General features: G+C 43.6%; 1 protein-coding gene across 3 annotated transcripts in view; it reads right to left on the minus strand.

The window, feature by feature from the left end:
• The window catches only part of LAMP2 (lysosomal associated membrane protein 2), a 28,022-nt gene extending 15,622 nt beyond the window's left edge, over positions 1-12,400 (minus strand). For 2 of the 3 annotated variants that reach the window (XM_083486486.1, XM_083486487.1), the window contains exons 1-8: positions 12,194-12,400; positions 7,558-7,676; positions 5,871-6,081; positions 4,431-4,592; positions 3,311-3,654; positions 2,492-2,605; positions 1,308-1,374; positions 505-672 (exon numbers count right to left, since the gene is read on the minus strand). In XM_083486486.1, the coding sequence (XP_083342612.1) occupies positions 505-672; positions 1,308-1,374; positions 2,492-2,605; positions 3,311-3,654; positions 4,431-4,592; positions 5,871-6,081; positions 7,558-7,676; positions 12,194-12,275 (1,267 nt within the window). In that variant the 5' untranslated portion in view covers positions 12,276-12,400. The remainder of the gene's footprint in view (positions 1-504; positions 673-1,307; positions 1,375-2,491; positions 2,606-3,310; positions 3,655-4,430; positions 4,593-5,870; positions 6,082-7,557; positions 7,677-12,193) is intronic. The other variant, XM_083486488.1, reaches the window with a different exon arrangement.
• Between the last annotated feature and the right edge of the window lie 3,749 nt (positions 12,401-16,149).

Genomic DNA, 16,149 nt, shown 5'->3' on the forward strand with positions numbered 1-16,149 from the left:
AGCTATCGGCTGCAATAAAACAGGCTTACTATTTAATTGCAAGGTTGATCTCTGCCAGGGTATCCCTCCATAGGAATGGTGCAGCTGGGAGAGGGCTTTGCCCCAGCTCTTACAGATCTCAAATTCAACAGCAGCAATTTAGTCAAGATATACTCACTCCCACCAATAGTACTTTTGACAAAACCTGCATTTCCATTATTACAGCTGTAAGTTTAACTACTGCACAGCATCCAATTGCTCCCTGAGAGCCAGCCAAGATACTATTCATTGCATTTTATTGTATTATCTATATATTGTAAATAATTTTAAGAGTTAAGCATAAAGCAATATACAAGTCATATAAAATTAAACGGCTCACTTGCTGGGCTCAATAAATCACTTTTCAAGTAAACAGTGAGTTTTCTTTGCTGTTTTATACCTATCTAAAACTTTGGTCTTTAAACTCAAAAGCTTCCAAAGGCTGCTTTTTGGGGGGAGGGGATGGGGAGAGGGATTCATTCTTACCTATGGAGAACTGGCCATTCTGTACTTGAAATGGCTGGATCCTTAAGTTGAAGACGTGCAGGCTACATGAAGGAGTCACTACAAGAGTCTCCTTTTTCCGACACATGTATGAGCTCCCGAGGGAGGCCTCCCAGAAAGTGAGATTGTCACTTGCAGCAAACTGCGTTCCTGTGGAGGAAAAAGACGTTTTGCGTGAAGACTTGCAGGCGCACAGTTTATAAGCTCCCATTTCTAAAAGTACTACTGCAGGCCAATTTTGTGCGAGGGGGTCTATTAACTGGGGAAATTTACCTGCTGTGAAATGTGTACAAAATGAGGAGATCTGAATTGAATTGATTAGAGGATAATCAGTTTTCAAATCAGGGCTGTAGTAAAATGCCACGCTCAAATTTGCTACTCCATTTGTGTGTGGCAAAACAAGGAGAACTTGGCTGATTTTGTGGGTGTCTGAATTCTGTGAACAATTTCAGAGGGAGCACCCACTTGCTTTTTTTAGGCAGTAAGGTATTTTCCCATGGTGCCTTGATGCCACAAGGTGATCTCTTGTTGACACTGCCATCTTGGGTGGCAAGGAAACAGCCACCCCAAAAAAGTCGCTGCATTTTATGGCCCGTGAAATCTACCTTTCAGTTTCTCACACAAGGATACCTTTGACTCAAAGCAGAGTGGCCTTAACTTTGCATTAGCCCTAGTATGCATACAGCCAGCTAAGTACAACCAAGGTGTTGGCACATTAAAATGTTGCTTAAATATTGAGACTAAGTAAAAAGATCTGACTTGACAGCTTACAGCTAGAATCTTACCATTTACAGGGTTGGTCACAGTGACGTCCACCGCTTTCAGGTAAAATCTTTCAAAGCTTGTGTTCTTCTGTTTAAGCAAGCAATTCATCAAGTTACATATACAACCTAAAAATACCTTTGCAAAACTTTCTAGTTCAGCATCAGACAGAATTTAAGAAGTTTTAGGGCCCCAACTTAACAATAAACGGGTGGCGCTGTGGGCTAAACCACAAAGCCTAGGACTTGCTGATCAGAAGGTCGGCGGTTCGAATCCCCGTGATGGGGTGAGCTCCCGTTACTCAGGTCCAGCTCCTGCCAACCTAGCAGTTCAAAAGCACATCAAAGTGCAAGTAGATAAATAGGTACCGCTCCGGCAGGAAGGTAAACAGCGTTTCCGTGCGCTCCTCTGGTTCGCCAGAAGCGGCTTAGTCATGTGTCACATGACTCGGAAGCTGTACGCCGGCTCCCTTGGTCAGTAAAGCGAGATTAGCGCACAACCTCAGAGTTGTCCGCGACTGGACCTAATGGTTAGGGGTCCCTTTACCTTTACATTAGCATTAATAAATCTCAGTTTTGACACTAGAGAAGCTTCTTCCCTCCTTAGTCATCTTGAAAAAGAGATTTTCTTCAACAGCTTATCACCAAGCTGCTGAACTTCTTCCTTAAAAACTAGGAGTTGAGGGCATGTGACATAGCAAGTAAAACTTAATTGCAATGTAAGGGTGTGCTGTAGCTCAGAGGTGGAACATCTGCCTTGCATGCAAAATGTCCCAGGTTCAGACCTCAGTACCTTTAGGTAGGGCTAGGAGAGGTCCCTGTTTGAAACTCTGGAGAGCTGCTGCCAGTCAGTGTTGACAGTGCTGAGCTAGATGGATGCAATGGTCTAACTCAGCATAAGGCAGCTTCCTATGTCAACCGTGCGTAGCAATACTGCTGCGACTTTGTCAACACGCAGCAGGAGTTTTTAAAAAATAAAAGTTTGCTTTCTGGTTATCCTCCTGCACTTTCGTAAGAGGCACAAACAGGGCTCTTAACACTCATGCACCCCCTCCCAATACAATAGCAGAGTTGTTACGCTGCTCTTGCGAGAGCGACTAACAGTCAAAAGGTGATGCAACCTGAATGGAGAAATAAGTTTTCAAGAACCTGCAATGAAGCTGAATTCATTTCCCACATATATGCACACAGAATAATGAGTTACTTACGACAGCAAAAGTTAAGACAACCACGATGTCGGTATCTGTCAGGGTGAGGACAGAAGATCTATTGCCGCAACGCCCGCTAGCTGTAGTTGTGTTTGGATTAATGTTCATAAGAGTCTTTGGGAAGAACAGTGTGATATAAATTCAATAAATAAATTTAATAAAGAAATGAAAACCCAGAGCAAACCGAAAATTAAGCCTCTCACAACGCTTCTTTCACAAGCTTCCCCATGCCCATAAAGAATGTCAAATGCTTGTTCATAAACACTGAATAGTTTCTATACTCTGTTGTAGAACTAGCCTGACTATCCAAGCAGATCAGCACTGCTAGATTCCAAAAGAATAAAAGGGGGTGCTTATTTCCCCTTCCATCTTACAGTTCCAAGGAGAGTAACTGATCTAAACTGGTACCTTAACAAGCACCAGCTTCTCAGCCTTATGCACTTGGGCTCCCTCTGTGGGTGAGCTGTGCACTTACAATTTGCAGAACAGAATGCCATCTTCAAAGGTTTTGGGAGGTCCTATTCCAAGGCACTTTCACCTGCTAAACACACACCACAAACTGCATTCCTTTCACCAAGCATACAACTATACAAGTCAGCAGTTGCAGAGCTAAAGGTGTGGGGCGGGGAGAGGATCACCCACCTTTTGACCTTTTGATTTATGCAACACCTTACATGTTGCTGTTTTATCTGCTGCTAATGGATTTTTTAAAGATAAATAAATAAATGTATTTGTTAGCGATTTATGTTTAACTTTGCTAGATGCCCTGAAACCAGAGCTTATGTGCCCAATAGATAAAACATTGACTAAAATAATTACATTTGTCATGTTCAGCTGCAGCCCCATGGTTGCCAGAAGACAGACCTCGGTGTCACTTTTAACAGAGTAGGTTCCTGTGGCAGGTATCTCATCTGGTTGGCTGATGGAACGTGATGATAAAATTGTTGTGTTAGCCTCCTCTGTGGTGTCGTTGGTGATGGAGGTGGTATTGGTATTGGTATTGGTATTGGTATTAGTATAGGTATAGTTATTGGTATTGGTATTGGTGATGGAGGTGGTATTGATGATGAAGGTGGTATTGGTGATGGAGGTGGTATCAGTGGAGCTGGTATCAGGAACAGCAGGTTCAGGGGTGACTACAGCATCTTTATCGCACACGGTCTCTGAAAAATAGAAATATATACACTAGCAGCACAGAACTAAATTCACAGACCCTGAAGAACACCAAACTGTTCACCTATTTCCAGCTATGAAGATACTAGCAAACTATGAAGACTATCAAAGGGCCAGAACTCAGTGGCAGAACACCTGCCTTGCATGCAGAAGGTTCTTGGGTTCAATCTCCAGCATCTCCTGGTACAGTTGGAAGAGGATGCTGCCTGAAATTACAGAGAGCTGCTGCCTGCCAGTGTAGACAATAGTGAGCTGATGGACCCAATGGCCTTCCTCTGTTTAAGGCAGCCTCCTATGTTCCTACAGCTTGTGCACACAAAACAGGAGACAACCAGTAAAGGCCAACTAGCAACTTTTTAAACTAGAGGACTGCCAAAGAGTAACGCTCTGGAACCACAGCAACAGAACCTATTTTCTGGAAGTGAAAAGTAAATGAAAATAAAAATGCATTTCTAGAAGAAGCAACAAGCCTCAAAAAAACCTTAGCAGTCCCCACGTCAGATCTCTAAACTCAGATAGGGAACCTGCAGCTAATCAAATACATATGCTGACTAGATAAACTGGCAAAGTTCTTCAGAAGCTTTGTAAAACTGCTAGAATAGGAGCCTTTCAAACGTTGTCAGACTACAACTCCCATGATTGCAACCACTGGTCATGAAGGCTGAAGCTATAGGAGTGGTGGTGCAACAACATCTGGAGGGGCACAGGTTCCCCAACCCCTAGGGTAGAAGGGGAAAATGTTTGCACAAGACTATGAACTACTAACTTTGGTCACTTAGGTTGCCAGACGGAAGAAAAGCCTCAAGAACGACATTCTGGAAGTTCTGTATAACACTGCCAGATTCAACGAAGTCCACATTTTGACAAATGAAAACTGTGTCTAGTTCAACTGGATGCAAAGGATAGTTTGTAGAGGTGGTAATTAGTCCTATTAAAAAGAAAAATAACAGATGCTTTTAAGACAACTGATATTATGAACATTAAAGCCAAGCAAGCAGGTCTTTGTGCGTCTCAGGTACATTGTTGTAATTTTGGCTACAAAAAGCTCTGTGGTTAAATTGAAGGCTAACCAATATGGCATAAGCCATTGTAGGCTACAGCCTAGCTCAAGAAAATAATGGTTTGAACTATCAAGTTTCCAGTTGCTGGAAGCCACAGGGGGGGGAAGAGTGGTCTTATGCTCAAACTCTGCTTGCTGGTTTGCCACAGGGAACTGTTTGGCTATGGTGAGAACTGGATTAGATGGGCCAACAGGATGGGCTGATGACCAGATCCAGCAGGCTCTTCTGACTATCTTACTACAAAAATACGTTTTATCATGTATCAAATCCTAAATTTGTCTTACTAGAAGGCATTTAAAAGGCTTATAAACTGCCTCGGCCCAGTATACCTGAAGAAGCGTCTCCGCCCCCATCATTCTGCCCATACACTGAGGTACAGCTCTGATGGCCTTCTGGTGGTTCCCTCGCTGAAAAAAGTCAAGTTACAGGGAACCAGGCACAGGGCCTTCTCGGTAGTGGCGCCCGCCCTGTGGAACGCCCTCCCACCAGATGTCAAAGAGAACAACAGCTACCAGACTTTTAGAAGACATCTGAAGGCAGCCCTGTTTAGGGAAGCTTTTAATGTTTGACGCACTACTGTATTTTAATATTTTGTTGGAAGCCGCCCAGAGTGGCTGGGAAGGCCAAGCCAGATGGGTGGGGTATAAATAAATTATTATTATTATTATTATTATTATCATTATCATCATCGTCATCCTCACCACCACCACCATCACACCTAGCAAGACCATCCTAGCTAGAGTTGCAGGGAGGTGGCAATTGTTGGAGGGGAGCAAGAATAGCAGTGGGCCTAGGACTAGGATCATGGAAACAGAGTGCCACTTTTGATCCTTTTTTTTAAATCTCTGCCCTTGCCCAGATGCCACCACAGGGACTTCTGGGCCACATGGTGGAAAGGAGTAGCAATTATAGGTTGGAATTATACAAAGCTTTGCAATATAACACTTACTATGTAATATCCTCATCTATGGAACTTTCACAAATATAAAGTTGTGCAAATTTTTCAAGTAATGAATTAGTTTTGCTGTAAACTTGAATTATTCAGCCTCTGAATTTTAAAAAAGGCATTTATTTCTAAAGTGAGGAGTTCACCCTGTTAAGAGCTGGAACAACTTTTGCAGGGTAACTTGGAATGCCACCTTTACCTTTCATTTTAGCATCTGGAAACAGTGCTGTATCATTGGTGTTGTAGGTGAAGGAGATGATCCCTTGATAGGTGTCGTTTGTTTTCGTGAAGCTGATATTCCAAGAATGACCTTCTCCAAACTCTATTGCTAGCACAGGGCCAGATATTTCGTTGTCACAACTGCTTCCGTCATATCTTACATGTTCAGGGAACGTAAGAACTGTGTTTTTCTGAAACATTTTGAAGAAAACAGACAGCAGTCACTGACCAGTACTCCCAGTATCAGCCGGAGGACTTTTGTCTTTTTTCTAGAAAGCGCCAACTATATTCAGACATACCTTGGTTTTCAAACAGCTTAGTTCCTGAACATTTTGGCTCCTGAACATCGCAAACCCGGAACATCCTACAGGGCTTCTGATTGGCTGCTCCTGCATGCTTTGGTTTCCAAACGTTTTGGAAGTCGAATGGACAACTGGAATGGATTCCATTCAACTTCCAAGGTACAACTGTACTGTACTTGAGTTTTGGAATAGAATTCAAGTTCTCCTACCTATATCCAAGACAATCCCTTTTGTTAGATTTGGTACATCCATTTAAATGCAACCCATTTACTGCACTGCTTTTAAGCCGATTTTAAAGGGATTTTTCTTCCAGGGTGTTGCCAAGAATGGTGCTGTGCAGTTGTGGGGAACCTCTGGCCAGTGAGTGGACCTACCTAGGCCCACCAGATTCCTCGCATTTGGCCTGTAGGGCATTTGGGGAGGGAAACCAGACCTATCTGCCAATTACCAAGCATCAGTGTGGAACAACTAAAGCAATCTCTTATGTCTCTTATATGAGCTCTCTGCCTGTTCTTCTGAGACTAAATGGCAGAATTTTCCCCACCCCAGCACTGGGGTAGGTAGAAATGCTGCCTTTTACAATTCATGAGCAGGTATAGGGGCTTATCTCAGAATTTGATGCTATGATGCTTAGTGCTAGATGGGGAGATAAAATGCCTCTGCCTCTTTAGAGATCTTGTCTAAACAGGGATGCCTCTTGTCACCTCCACCCCAGCGTTGGAGTAGGGAAGGCTAAAATTACCAGTTGTGGCTGCATGTATGCATTTGTTTGCTTGCCTATGAGAAAGTGTATGTATAGGGGGTGGGGTCTGAATGCTTGATGCAGGTGCCTGGGGGAGGTATAATGTACAAGTATTTTGGGGGAGGGAGACGTTGAAAGTTGGCCAAGCTCCAATCAAACCCTAAAGCTGCAACAAACACTACCATCAGGATTGTAGAACCCAGGTCTGCTGTACTGAGCATAGCTGTCAACGTCTCCCTTTTTTTAAGGGAAATTCCCTTATTCCGAATAGGATTCCTCGCAAGAAAAGGGAAAAGTTGACAGCTATGGTACTGAGACTGGAGAGAACCAGGCTGAAATCCTATGACCAGTTATGAAGCTCACTATATGACTTTGGGTCAGTCACCATCACCTAAGAAAGGAGTGGGATATTAAATTTAGCAAGAAATATTTTAACACTAGTAGGTATATCTTGCTCGTGCTGAAATAGCATCTTAATTAGGAATTAAAGTGCAATGCTAATATATTTTAGAATTAAGATACCCAAATAGGAACTATTCATGGCACATACTTAATATGGAAACATATGTTTACACACACATACACTAGATTTTGAAAGTTTCAATAACAGGTTAGATACTTACATATTCATTGTGTTCAGTTTCATATGTTATAGAGAAGTTCATAATCCATTTTCCAAATAGGCATGTCTCATTGGATGCATCTTTCACTTCTACATCCACAGCATAAGCCTGGTAAACAACTAGAATATTGTTTGCTCATTAGACAATGTGTTATAATCATCTCTAGAAACTCACACTTTGCATTCAGGCTCCTTTGACAGGCTTACATTTTTACACAATAAAATGGTCCTGAATAATCCTCTGCAGCAGCACATGACAGAGGGACATTAGCAGTGGAAAGCAAGCTGTCTTTCAGAGGAACACCATCACTGATCTTACTGGTGGAACTCCAAAATGCTTCTGTGGGACCTTAGTGCTTTTGGGTAGCATTTTGTGTGAGCCACTTCTTTAGAGACACAGAGCCTCTTGTGCTAGCAGAAAGGGAAAACTGGGTTTCAAAAGCAGACAGACTGAAATTAGCGGACCTGGATTAGTCATGTTCATTTTCAATGGGTCTACTCTGTGTAGGACTAACACTGGATACATTACATTTGCACTTGCAGCATTACAAAGCAGAACCCATTTCTACGGTTTGCATTCGTCCGTCTGTCCCTTTCATTTGTCCATTCTTTATTCACTAATGATGTGCAGATATAATTAGAAGGAAAGGGAAGCAAGGAGAGATGTGGTCATTTAAGGGGCGGGAGATATGAAGTGTTTTTCCACCTTGCCCAAAAGAGGCTTCCGAAGAGCTTTAGAGCACTCCCAGCTGTTAACCTCAATGCTTGCTTATATACAGCAGTGAGTAGATGGTCCTTTACTCCAGGAGAACGAGTAGGAGAAGGGATTAAAGAAGCCTTCTTGGGAGAAAGTAGCTCAAGTACCCAAAGAGTGAGTGAGTGTAGGGCAAGAACCATAGATACAAGGGAATTTTGTTGGAAGCCCAATGCAAAGACCTAGGTTCACTCACCTATCCCAATCACCTATCCAAAAAGGCAACACATTAGGGTTCACCATTTAAGTGAACTTAGAAGTATTCATTCTGTTTTCCTGCCAACTACAGGGCAGCCTGAGAAGTCTTATTAACTACATTAAGCTTGCAAAATAATATTACCTGCTAAAACCATTATTATAAGGCATGATAACATGCCCATCAACTTTAAATAAAAACACATTTCCTATCTAATCCCAGCCAAGGCACACCATACATTCTTGTTAATTCTTACAGAACAGGACGTGTAGGTAAGTGTTATGAAATATGTGTCAAGGGATGGCTGCTTGTCTGAAGCTGTCTACCAGATATCTGGACATGGTGATATTTAAACAAAGGACTGAATCACCACATTTAAAACAAAACAAAACACACCTGCAGGCAGTATTTATATCAAGCGTTTTTAAAGGTAACTAAAGTGGAAGAAACAGTTCTTCTGCAGCTTTCCCCATTCCAACAGCCTTCAGATACTGCTGGACTCTGATTCCCATCAGCCCCAGCCAGCATGGGCCATGGTCAGGAATGATGGGAACTGTAGTGCAAAACATCTGGAGGTCACCAGGTTGAGAAGGCTGTTGTAGAAGCACAAATTTCAATTTTACAACCATTTGTTCCCAAGCATGCTTTCTCTCCTCCCCTTTCCCAGCTGCCAACACCCACATCAAAATTTATTCTGGAAGAATGATCACTACATTTGTAATACCTACTGTTATTCTTTCCATGGCTACAAGCTTAGCATTTGTAACTCTGACTTGCAACTGTGAATTCCTTCTGCTGATGGAAGACACAGAGTATGCCAGATCTTTAGGGCAGAGTAATGACACTACAGTACATGATCTTTTAAAGAAGGCGATAGGTAGGCTTTTTCAGCTGGTCATCTGAAGAGGGGCCATTTGTCATTGAAACTGTTTCTCTGTGCTATGTGTTTAACTTTCTGGTAAGGGGTCTCCAAAGAAACCAGCTTTCTCTTTTGCTTAAGAGTGAGTGACGCATGAGAGTATGTTTGATTCTGGATCTTTACAGTGAGTAAACCTTAGTCCTGTTCCCACATGTCTTGGGAGCCTGGGAATGACTGGGGACTTTGGTTCACCAAATGAAAGCATCAGCATAGAACCCCAAGGTTCTTCTGAAGTCACTTTATTTCAACCAGCTAACTCTTTTGTAAGAGATCTTGACTGATAAAACATTGCTGCAACATACTCAAGCCATGTTTAACTCATATGTAGGTATGGGAAAGCTTCACGCTTCGCTTTTTAATTCAGGACATGTTGCTGCCTTAAGCCAAATTAGAACAATGGTCCATCCATCACAGTAGTTGTCTTTTCTGGCAACAGCTCTTCAGATTCTTTCTCAAGAGCCTTTAAACTCGATTTGTGAGGAATCTCTGTGCATACATTGCAGATGCTCTAACCACCAAGCTATGACCCCCTGAAGACTATGTCCTGCTCTTAGCAGACAGCAATGCTTTAGTGCCATGTCAAGTGTTTAAAGAACATCTGCACATATAACAAAACATTGTTTTCTGCACTCTCATTAAGGTAGTAAAGTGCAATACCCCCACTTTTTTTGTTTACCATTTGAGAGGAGCACTTTATGGGCCCATCTCAAAATCCAGGTAATCATGCTTTTAACTGGGCAAGTTATGGACAGTTCAGTTATTCACCGCCTGAGTAACATTTAATCATGTTTACTGGAGAGCAAGTTCCAAATTCAGCAAGGCTTACTTCTTGGGGGCAAGAATGCTTAGGACTACAATCTTAACATTTCAGAGTTAGCTTTGCTGCCCTGTCATTATTTGAAAAGAAAAGAAATGCTTATCTTTAGCTTTTCTTCAGTGCTTTCAAGAGTATGCTTTAGAAGTTATAATTCCAAGGTTTCTATTTTTTAATTAACTGGAGCTACCTCTGGAGCCTTACTTGCCTGAGAAGCAGGTTAGAATTTTCAAAGGGCTAGGAAGATATAATATGTCAGCCTATTTCCTAAATGGCTCCTTACCTGACCTTTACTTTTCAGATATTCCTCTGCCCCATGCTATAGCCCCTCCCAATCCTGAATACACCCCAACTTTTTGACTGAAGGCACAGTTCACTCCTGATCCCAAAGTTCACTTTTAGCAGGGAGGAGCAGCAGTTACCCAATTTCCTGCATTTCTGCACACTCCACTGTGCTGAGCACATCTCCCACAGGAAAGAGGCAAGTCTCAATCTAGGCAGAGGATGCAATAACTGATTTTGATGAACATCCATACAAATCAAATGACTGAATACCCTCCCAATAGAGAGATGGAAGAAGGCAACTGACAACTGAATCACTCAGCTGCCCTCAAGGTAGAGGCACACCAGCAGAGTTCTCCTGGGAGGCTAACAAGCCCTGCCAGGTAATGCAGAGACGTACTGTACAACACAGGCCATCTCCTTCCCTGGAGTAGCCAGTGTTGATGTGCACCTCAGCATCACTAGCAGCAGTGGTCCATTCCTGTTCAATATAGTGCATGGATAGACCAAACCCCACATCCCCAATAATGAACAACTGGGGGAAGCAAGTAAGCCTGGAACACCCACTCAAGCAGGGGTGTAGCAGGTGAGTCTCCCCTGAAGACAGCCCATTCTTCTTGATCTGCTACATTCAGCAGCTGAATATCCAGGATGCACTAGTCGCAGAGAGGAAGGCTGGACAGCTGAGATCTTAACTCATCTACGCAGCTGCAAATAAAATGTGTTGAAAGTGCAATATACAAATGTGATACTACATGGCAAGAGCAAGCTATGCAGAAAAAACAAAACTCCCTGCTTAATGTTTGTATTTTTGTATTTTGACCTTGTATTTTTCTGTTTTTGTATTTTTTCTGAATTTTCTCACTGATAAATTTAATAAAATATTAATAAAAAAAACAAGAGCAAGCTATGCAAAATTCAATGTATTTTTCAAAAATTTTATTATTATTATTTTAAAAAAGCATCTTCACAGAGTTTTTTTTAATATGTGTGTAGATTCCACCTGAGGTTCAAGCCCCATGTTGGGCAAAAGATTCTAGCACTACATGAGGTTGGACTAGATTACTTTCATGGTCCCTCCCAACTCCACAATTCTATGATTAAGTCATTGCTTCCTGTACTGAAAGGGGTTGGACTAGATGACCCCCGTGGCCCCTTCCAACTCTACAATTCCGTGATTAAGATTCATGAAGGGGGCCAACAGGCACCCTCCCAGCTTGAGGCTCGCAAGTCATTTCAAGAGCTTCTGTTCTCCAGCAGCTCAAAAAACCTAGATGCTACTTCTATCAACACAGTATTATTATTATTATTATTATTATTATTATTATTATTATTATTATTATTGCGACGGACACAACACAATGGCGACGGACACAAAGCAGTCTGGTGACTCACACAGAAGCCCAACAGGCACCCTCCCAGCTTCAGTCTGGGTTCTCTGCGGTGCAGTGTGTGTGCGTCTGGTTGTAAACACCAGAAGGCTGGTGGTTCGAAACCACCCAGGGGCACCTGTGGGCGGGATTCCCGCATATTGCAAGGGGGTTGGACTAGATGACCCTTGGGGTCACTTCCAGCTCTTTTTTTGGTGGTGTGGGTTGTCTATCCAATCCCACTGCCCCTCCCCCCCCCGCAGCCGTTTCAGCCCCGCTTTCCTCCCAGAGCCGGCGCTCACCTGATCCTTCGAGCAAGGAGAGGACGAGGGCGCAGAAGAGAGCGCGCGGGAGGCGACCGGCGGCTGAGCGTTGCGTCTCCATGCCGGCGGCGGAGAAGCGGCTTCCTCGGAGCCGGAAGAAACGAGCGGGCAGGCGCAGGTGGCGACGGCGACCTCGATGCCAGTCACCTGAGTAGAACGAGCGAACGGGGCGGGGGAGGGAGGAGGAGGAGTATCTGGGCGTGGCCTCGCGGCGACAGCCAATCACGGCGCCGACCCCGCCCCGCCACCGTCTTTGTGGTTCACAGTCTCAGCCGCTTCTCCGGCAACCAGCAAGGGAGGGTGACGTTGGGCTGCGCGTGATTGTTTACAGGCTGTCATCCTCTTCTCTTCCTCACTGTTGCTGTTAAGAGTGTCTTTGTTTATTAAACTCCGCCTGACGGGACTCTAGGCGGCTAACTGATTAAAAAAAAGAACGGCTAACGGTTCTTAATAGAATTAAGACAGTATATACGGATATAAAATCTGTTTAAAACGTACAAATAATTACAATAAAACTAGCCCATTCATTAAGCCCTGTACCAAGCCCGCCCTATCTCCTCTTCCACGTTGTTAAAAGCTTTGTTGAGGGGCTATAAAGAAGAAGGGGAAGCGCTACAAAAATAGTAAGACACAGAGATCGGTTTTGTTTTAAATGATGAAGCAACAACACGCACTCTTAGTTGTTACCGCTTACCTGTATTTTACACTGGAAGCGCCTGGGAGCAGGGACCTTTTCCTCATAGGTTAGGCAAAAGAAATATTATAGGCATATTAAATACACCTAACCTCTCATTATTTTATTTAATAAAATCTGTATATCACTTGATTGTAGTAAAACCAAGTGGTTTGCAAGATATACTAAAAAGTATACACAAAAAACCCCAGTTAAAAACAAACAGAATCTTTTAAAAAATAATAGCACGAGAGATTAAAGCGCATCACGATCTACATATGAGTTGTAGACAAAAAGAGACAAGGTGTGTATGTATGTGCACTCTCTCTCTCTCCCCCTGTGTGTGTGTGTTTAATCACACTATCTGTGCTAAGTGGCTTACCAAGGCCAGAACACCTGTCATTCAGAGCTGTTTTGTGAATTTCCAGAAGGTTAGCTGTGCTTATTGCAACAGAAACAACAGTCTTCGGACATATTAAAAACCAAAAAGTTTATTAAGGATGCATCCAGCACCGGATTTAAGGTGGTGCCCTCCTCACAGGGCACCAAGCCGAAGGGAATCAAAATGATGACAATACAGTATTGAGAATATCCATTTTAAAATGAACTGCGCCAAAATGAATTATTGTGAAAATAAGAAATAATTAACAGGCGCATGCCGGATTTTGTCCTTACTCAGGGCATCATATTACCAAAGTCCTCCCCTGGGGGAATGAGATGCATAAGGGTTCGCTCAGGGACAACCTTGATGGGTGGGTGGCACGAGTTATCTGAGTCTGAAAACCTGTATTCATACCTGCACATCACTTCCGTGTGTGTATGTGTCTAAAGAAATCTGCTGGATCAGGCCAAAGGCCCATCTAGGCCAGCATTCTAGTCTCTCAGTGGCTAACCAGTTGCCCACCAGAAGCCCGCAAGCGTGTACACACATGCAGAATATGTACATATCTATATGAGAGGCCACAAGACTTTGTCAACCATAGGCGCCGACTCCATGGGGCCTGAGGGGGCCCAAGCCCCCTCAAAAATTCGTTTGGGGGGGCTCCGCCAACCCAATAATCTCGGGCACCCCTCCAGCAGAGCGCCACCGCCGCCCCTCCCCCAGCCCAAAATGCACAGGGTCGGGCTGCATGCCTCCTGCCCTCCCTCCCGAGCAAAAGCTCCACCCAATTTCCTTCGGAGCTGATTAATAGGCGCAGCACGCTCTCCCCTATTCGCTCACGAGGCGGCGGCGCCACTTTATCTGCATATTCATGAGCTTATTTATTATTCATGAGCTTTCCCGCCCCCCCCCCCAATATTTTTTATAAGTCCGCGCCCCTGTTGTCAACCCACACATACAGAGGGCCTGCCACTTCCACGTGGGTTCAGTTCCAGGGGTCCGCATGCAAAGGTAAAATGAGGCAAAGTCAGGAAGCCCCAGAACTGCCAACTCACCCCCTATGCGAGGCAGGAGGCTGTTAGCTCTGGCAGTTTCACCAAGGCTATCCCATGACATTCCCAGAGCCATAAGGCGTGAATACAGGTGAAACTCGAAAAATTAGACTATCATGGAAAAGTTCATTTATTTCAGTAATTCAACTTAAAAGGTGAAACTAACATATGAGATAGACTCATGACATGCAAAGCAAGATATGTCAAGCCTTTATTTGTTATAATTGTGATGATCATGGCGTACAGCTGATGAAAACCCCAAATTAACAATCTCAGAAAATTAGAATATTAAATGAAATCAGCAAAACAAGGACTGCAAATAGAGCAATATTGGACCTCTGAGAAGTAGAAGCATGCATATGTACATTTTTTCCCTTCAAAATATAGTCTGGCCCCCCACATGGTCTGAGGGATGGTGGACCGGCCCCCTGCTGAAAACGTTTGCTCACCCCTGAGCTAAATTCTACTCAGAACAAACCTGAGTAAGTCACGCTATTTCTAATTTGAGTGGTTCTCCTGAGTATGGCTGACACGCTACACCTAAACAGCACGGTGATAACAAGAACCAACAGCGGTGTTTTGAAAGAAAGTCAACCAAACAATTAAACCAAACAAACCACAGAGAGAAAATGCTGAGTTATAAGACACATCCCGCTGCCCACTGTCCCGTCACGTGCAGCTTCTGTAATAATTGCAAATAAAGGGGCTGATGTTGTTGTGCGGGGGTAACGAGATCGGGTGTCAACAACAGCAAAAAATAGATTTCAGGCAGCAGTTTGCAACTCACATCACGAGAAAGTGCTTCTTGTATGTGCATGTGGGTGTGGGTGTTTGCAGTGTATGTTTTGTATACAGTACTTGAAATTGTAAAGGTCGGCAGCACTGCTGATGGGCTCCGGCACTTTCGCACCCTTAGCAGATCAGGAGAGAGATGTACCGTATACGAAAAGCAGTTTATGTGAAACCTGAATTCCCAAGTGGACAGACAATGGTCTTTTGTTTTTGTGCTTTTACACACTAACAAATATGCTGTCATTTATTTTAAGTAACCACTTTTTGCTTTAGGATGCACTCTGGAATTTATTTAGATACCTAGGAATTCAGGTTGATATTATGAAACACATTTATTACATTTAGGAGTAAACAACCACCATGACAGTAAAAAGGAGAAGATGCTAATATAAATCAACAATTATATACAGTACTTAAAGTGTTCATCTATATTTTCTCTTCAAGAGTATCATGATCCTACTTTCACAGATGGAAGACCAAGGTAGAGACAAAGGGAAACTTCCAATTTATTGGAACCACCTTTGTGGTGATAATACAGTACTTGCACAAAGGATAAAGTCCAATATTATGCATGTTTACTGAGTAAGTCCAGCTGAGATCCATGCGGTTTACACCAAGCATATGAAAGCGGCAATCCTAAGCACACATATTTGTAAAGTCCATTGAAGTCTTATTTGGGGGGCCAGCACACTCAGAAATGCATTGCAGAAGTGGAAAAAATTATCCATGCCAGGCTTGATTGGTAGCATCTAGGGCAGGGGTCTGCAACCCGCGGCTCCGGAGCCACATGTGGCTCTTTTACACCTTTGCCGCGGCTCTGGGGCGGATACTAGCGAGGGGAGGAGGCGCATTGTGCGCCCCGACACTCCCCACTGTGGCGGGCGCTGTACTGGCTGTGACACGTCCCATGGGGGCAGTGTGTGCGTTAGTCACGCACCGTCCCGACGGCACCTTCCCGCCCGCTGTCAGATTGTGGCTCCGGAGATATGTTTGTTTTAAATGTCGCAATGGTTTTGCGGCTCCCAGTTGTTTTTTC

Source organism: Podarcis liolepis (assembly GCF_965112155.1).
Source record: "Podarcis liolepis genome assembly, chromosome: Z".
NCBI lineage: Eukaryota > Metazoa > Chordata > Lepidosauria > Squamata > Lacertidae > Podarcis > Podarcis liolepis.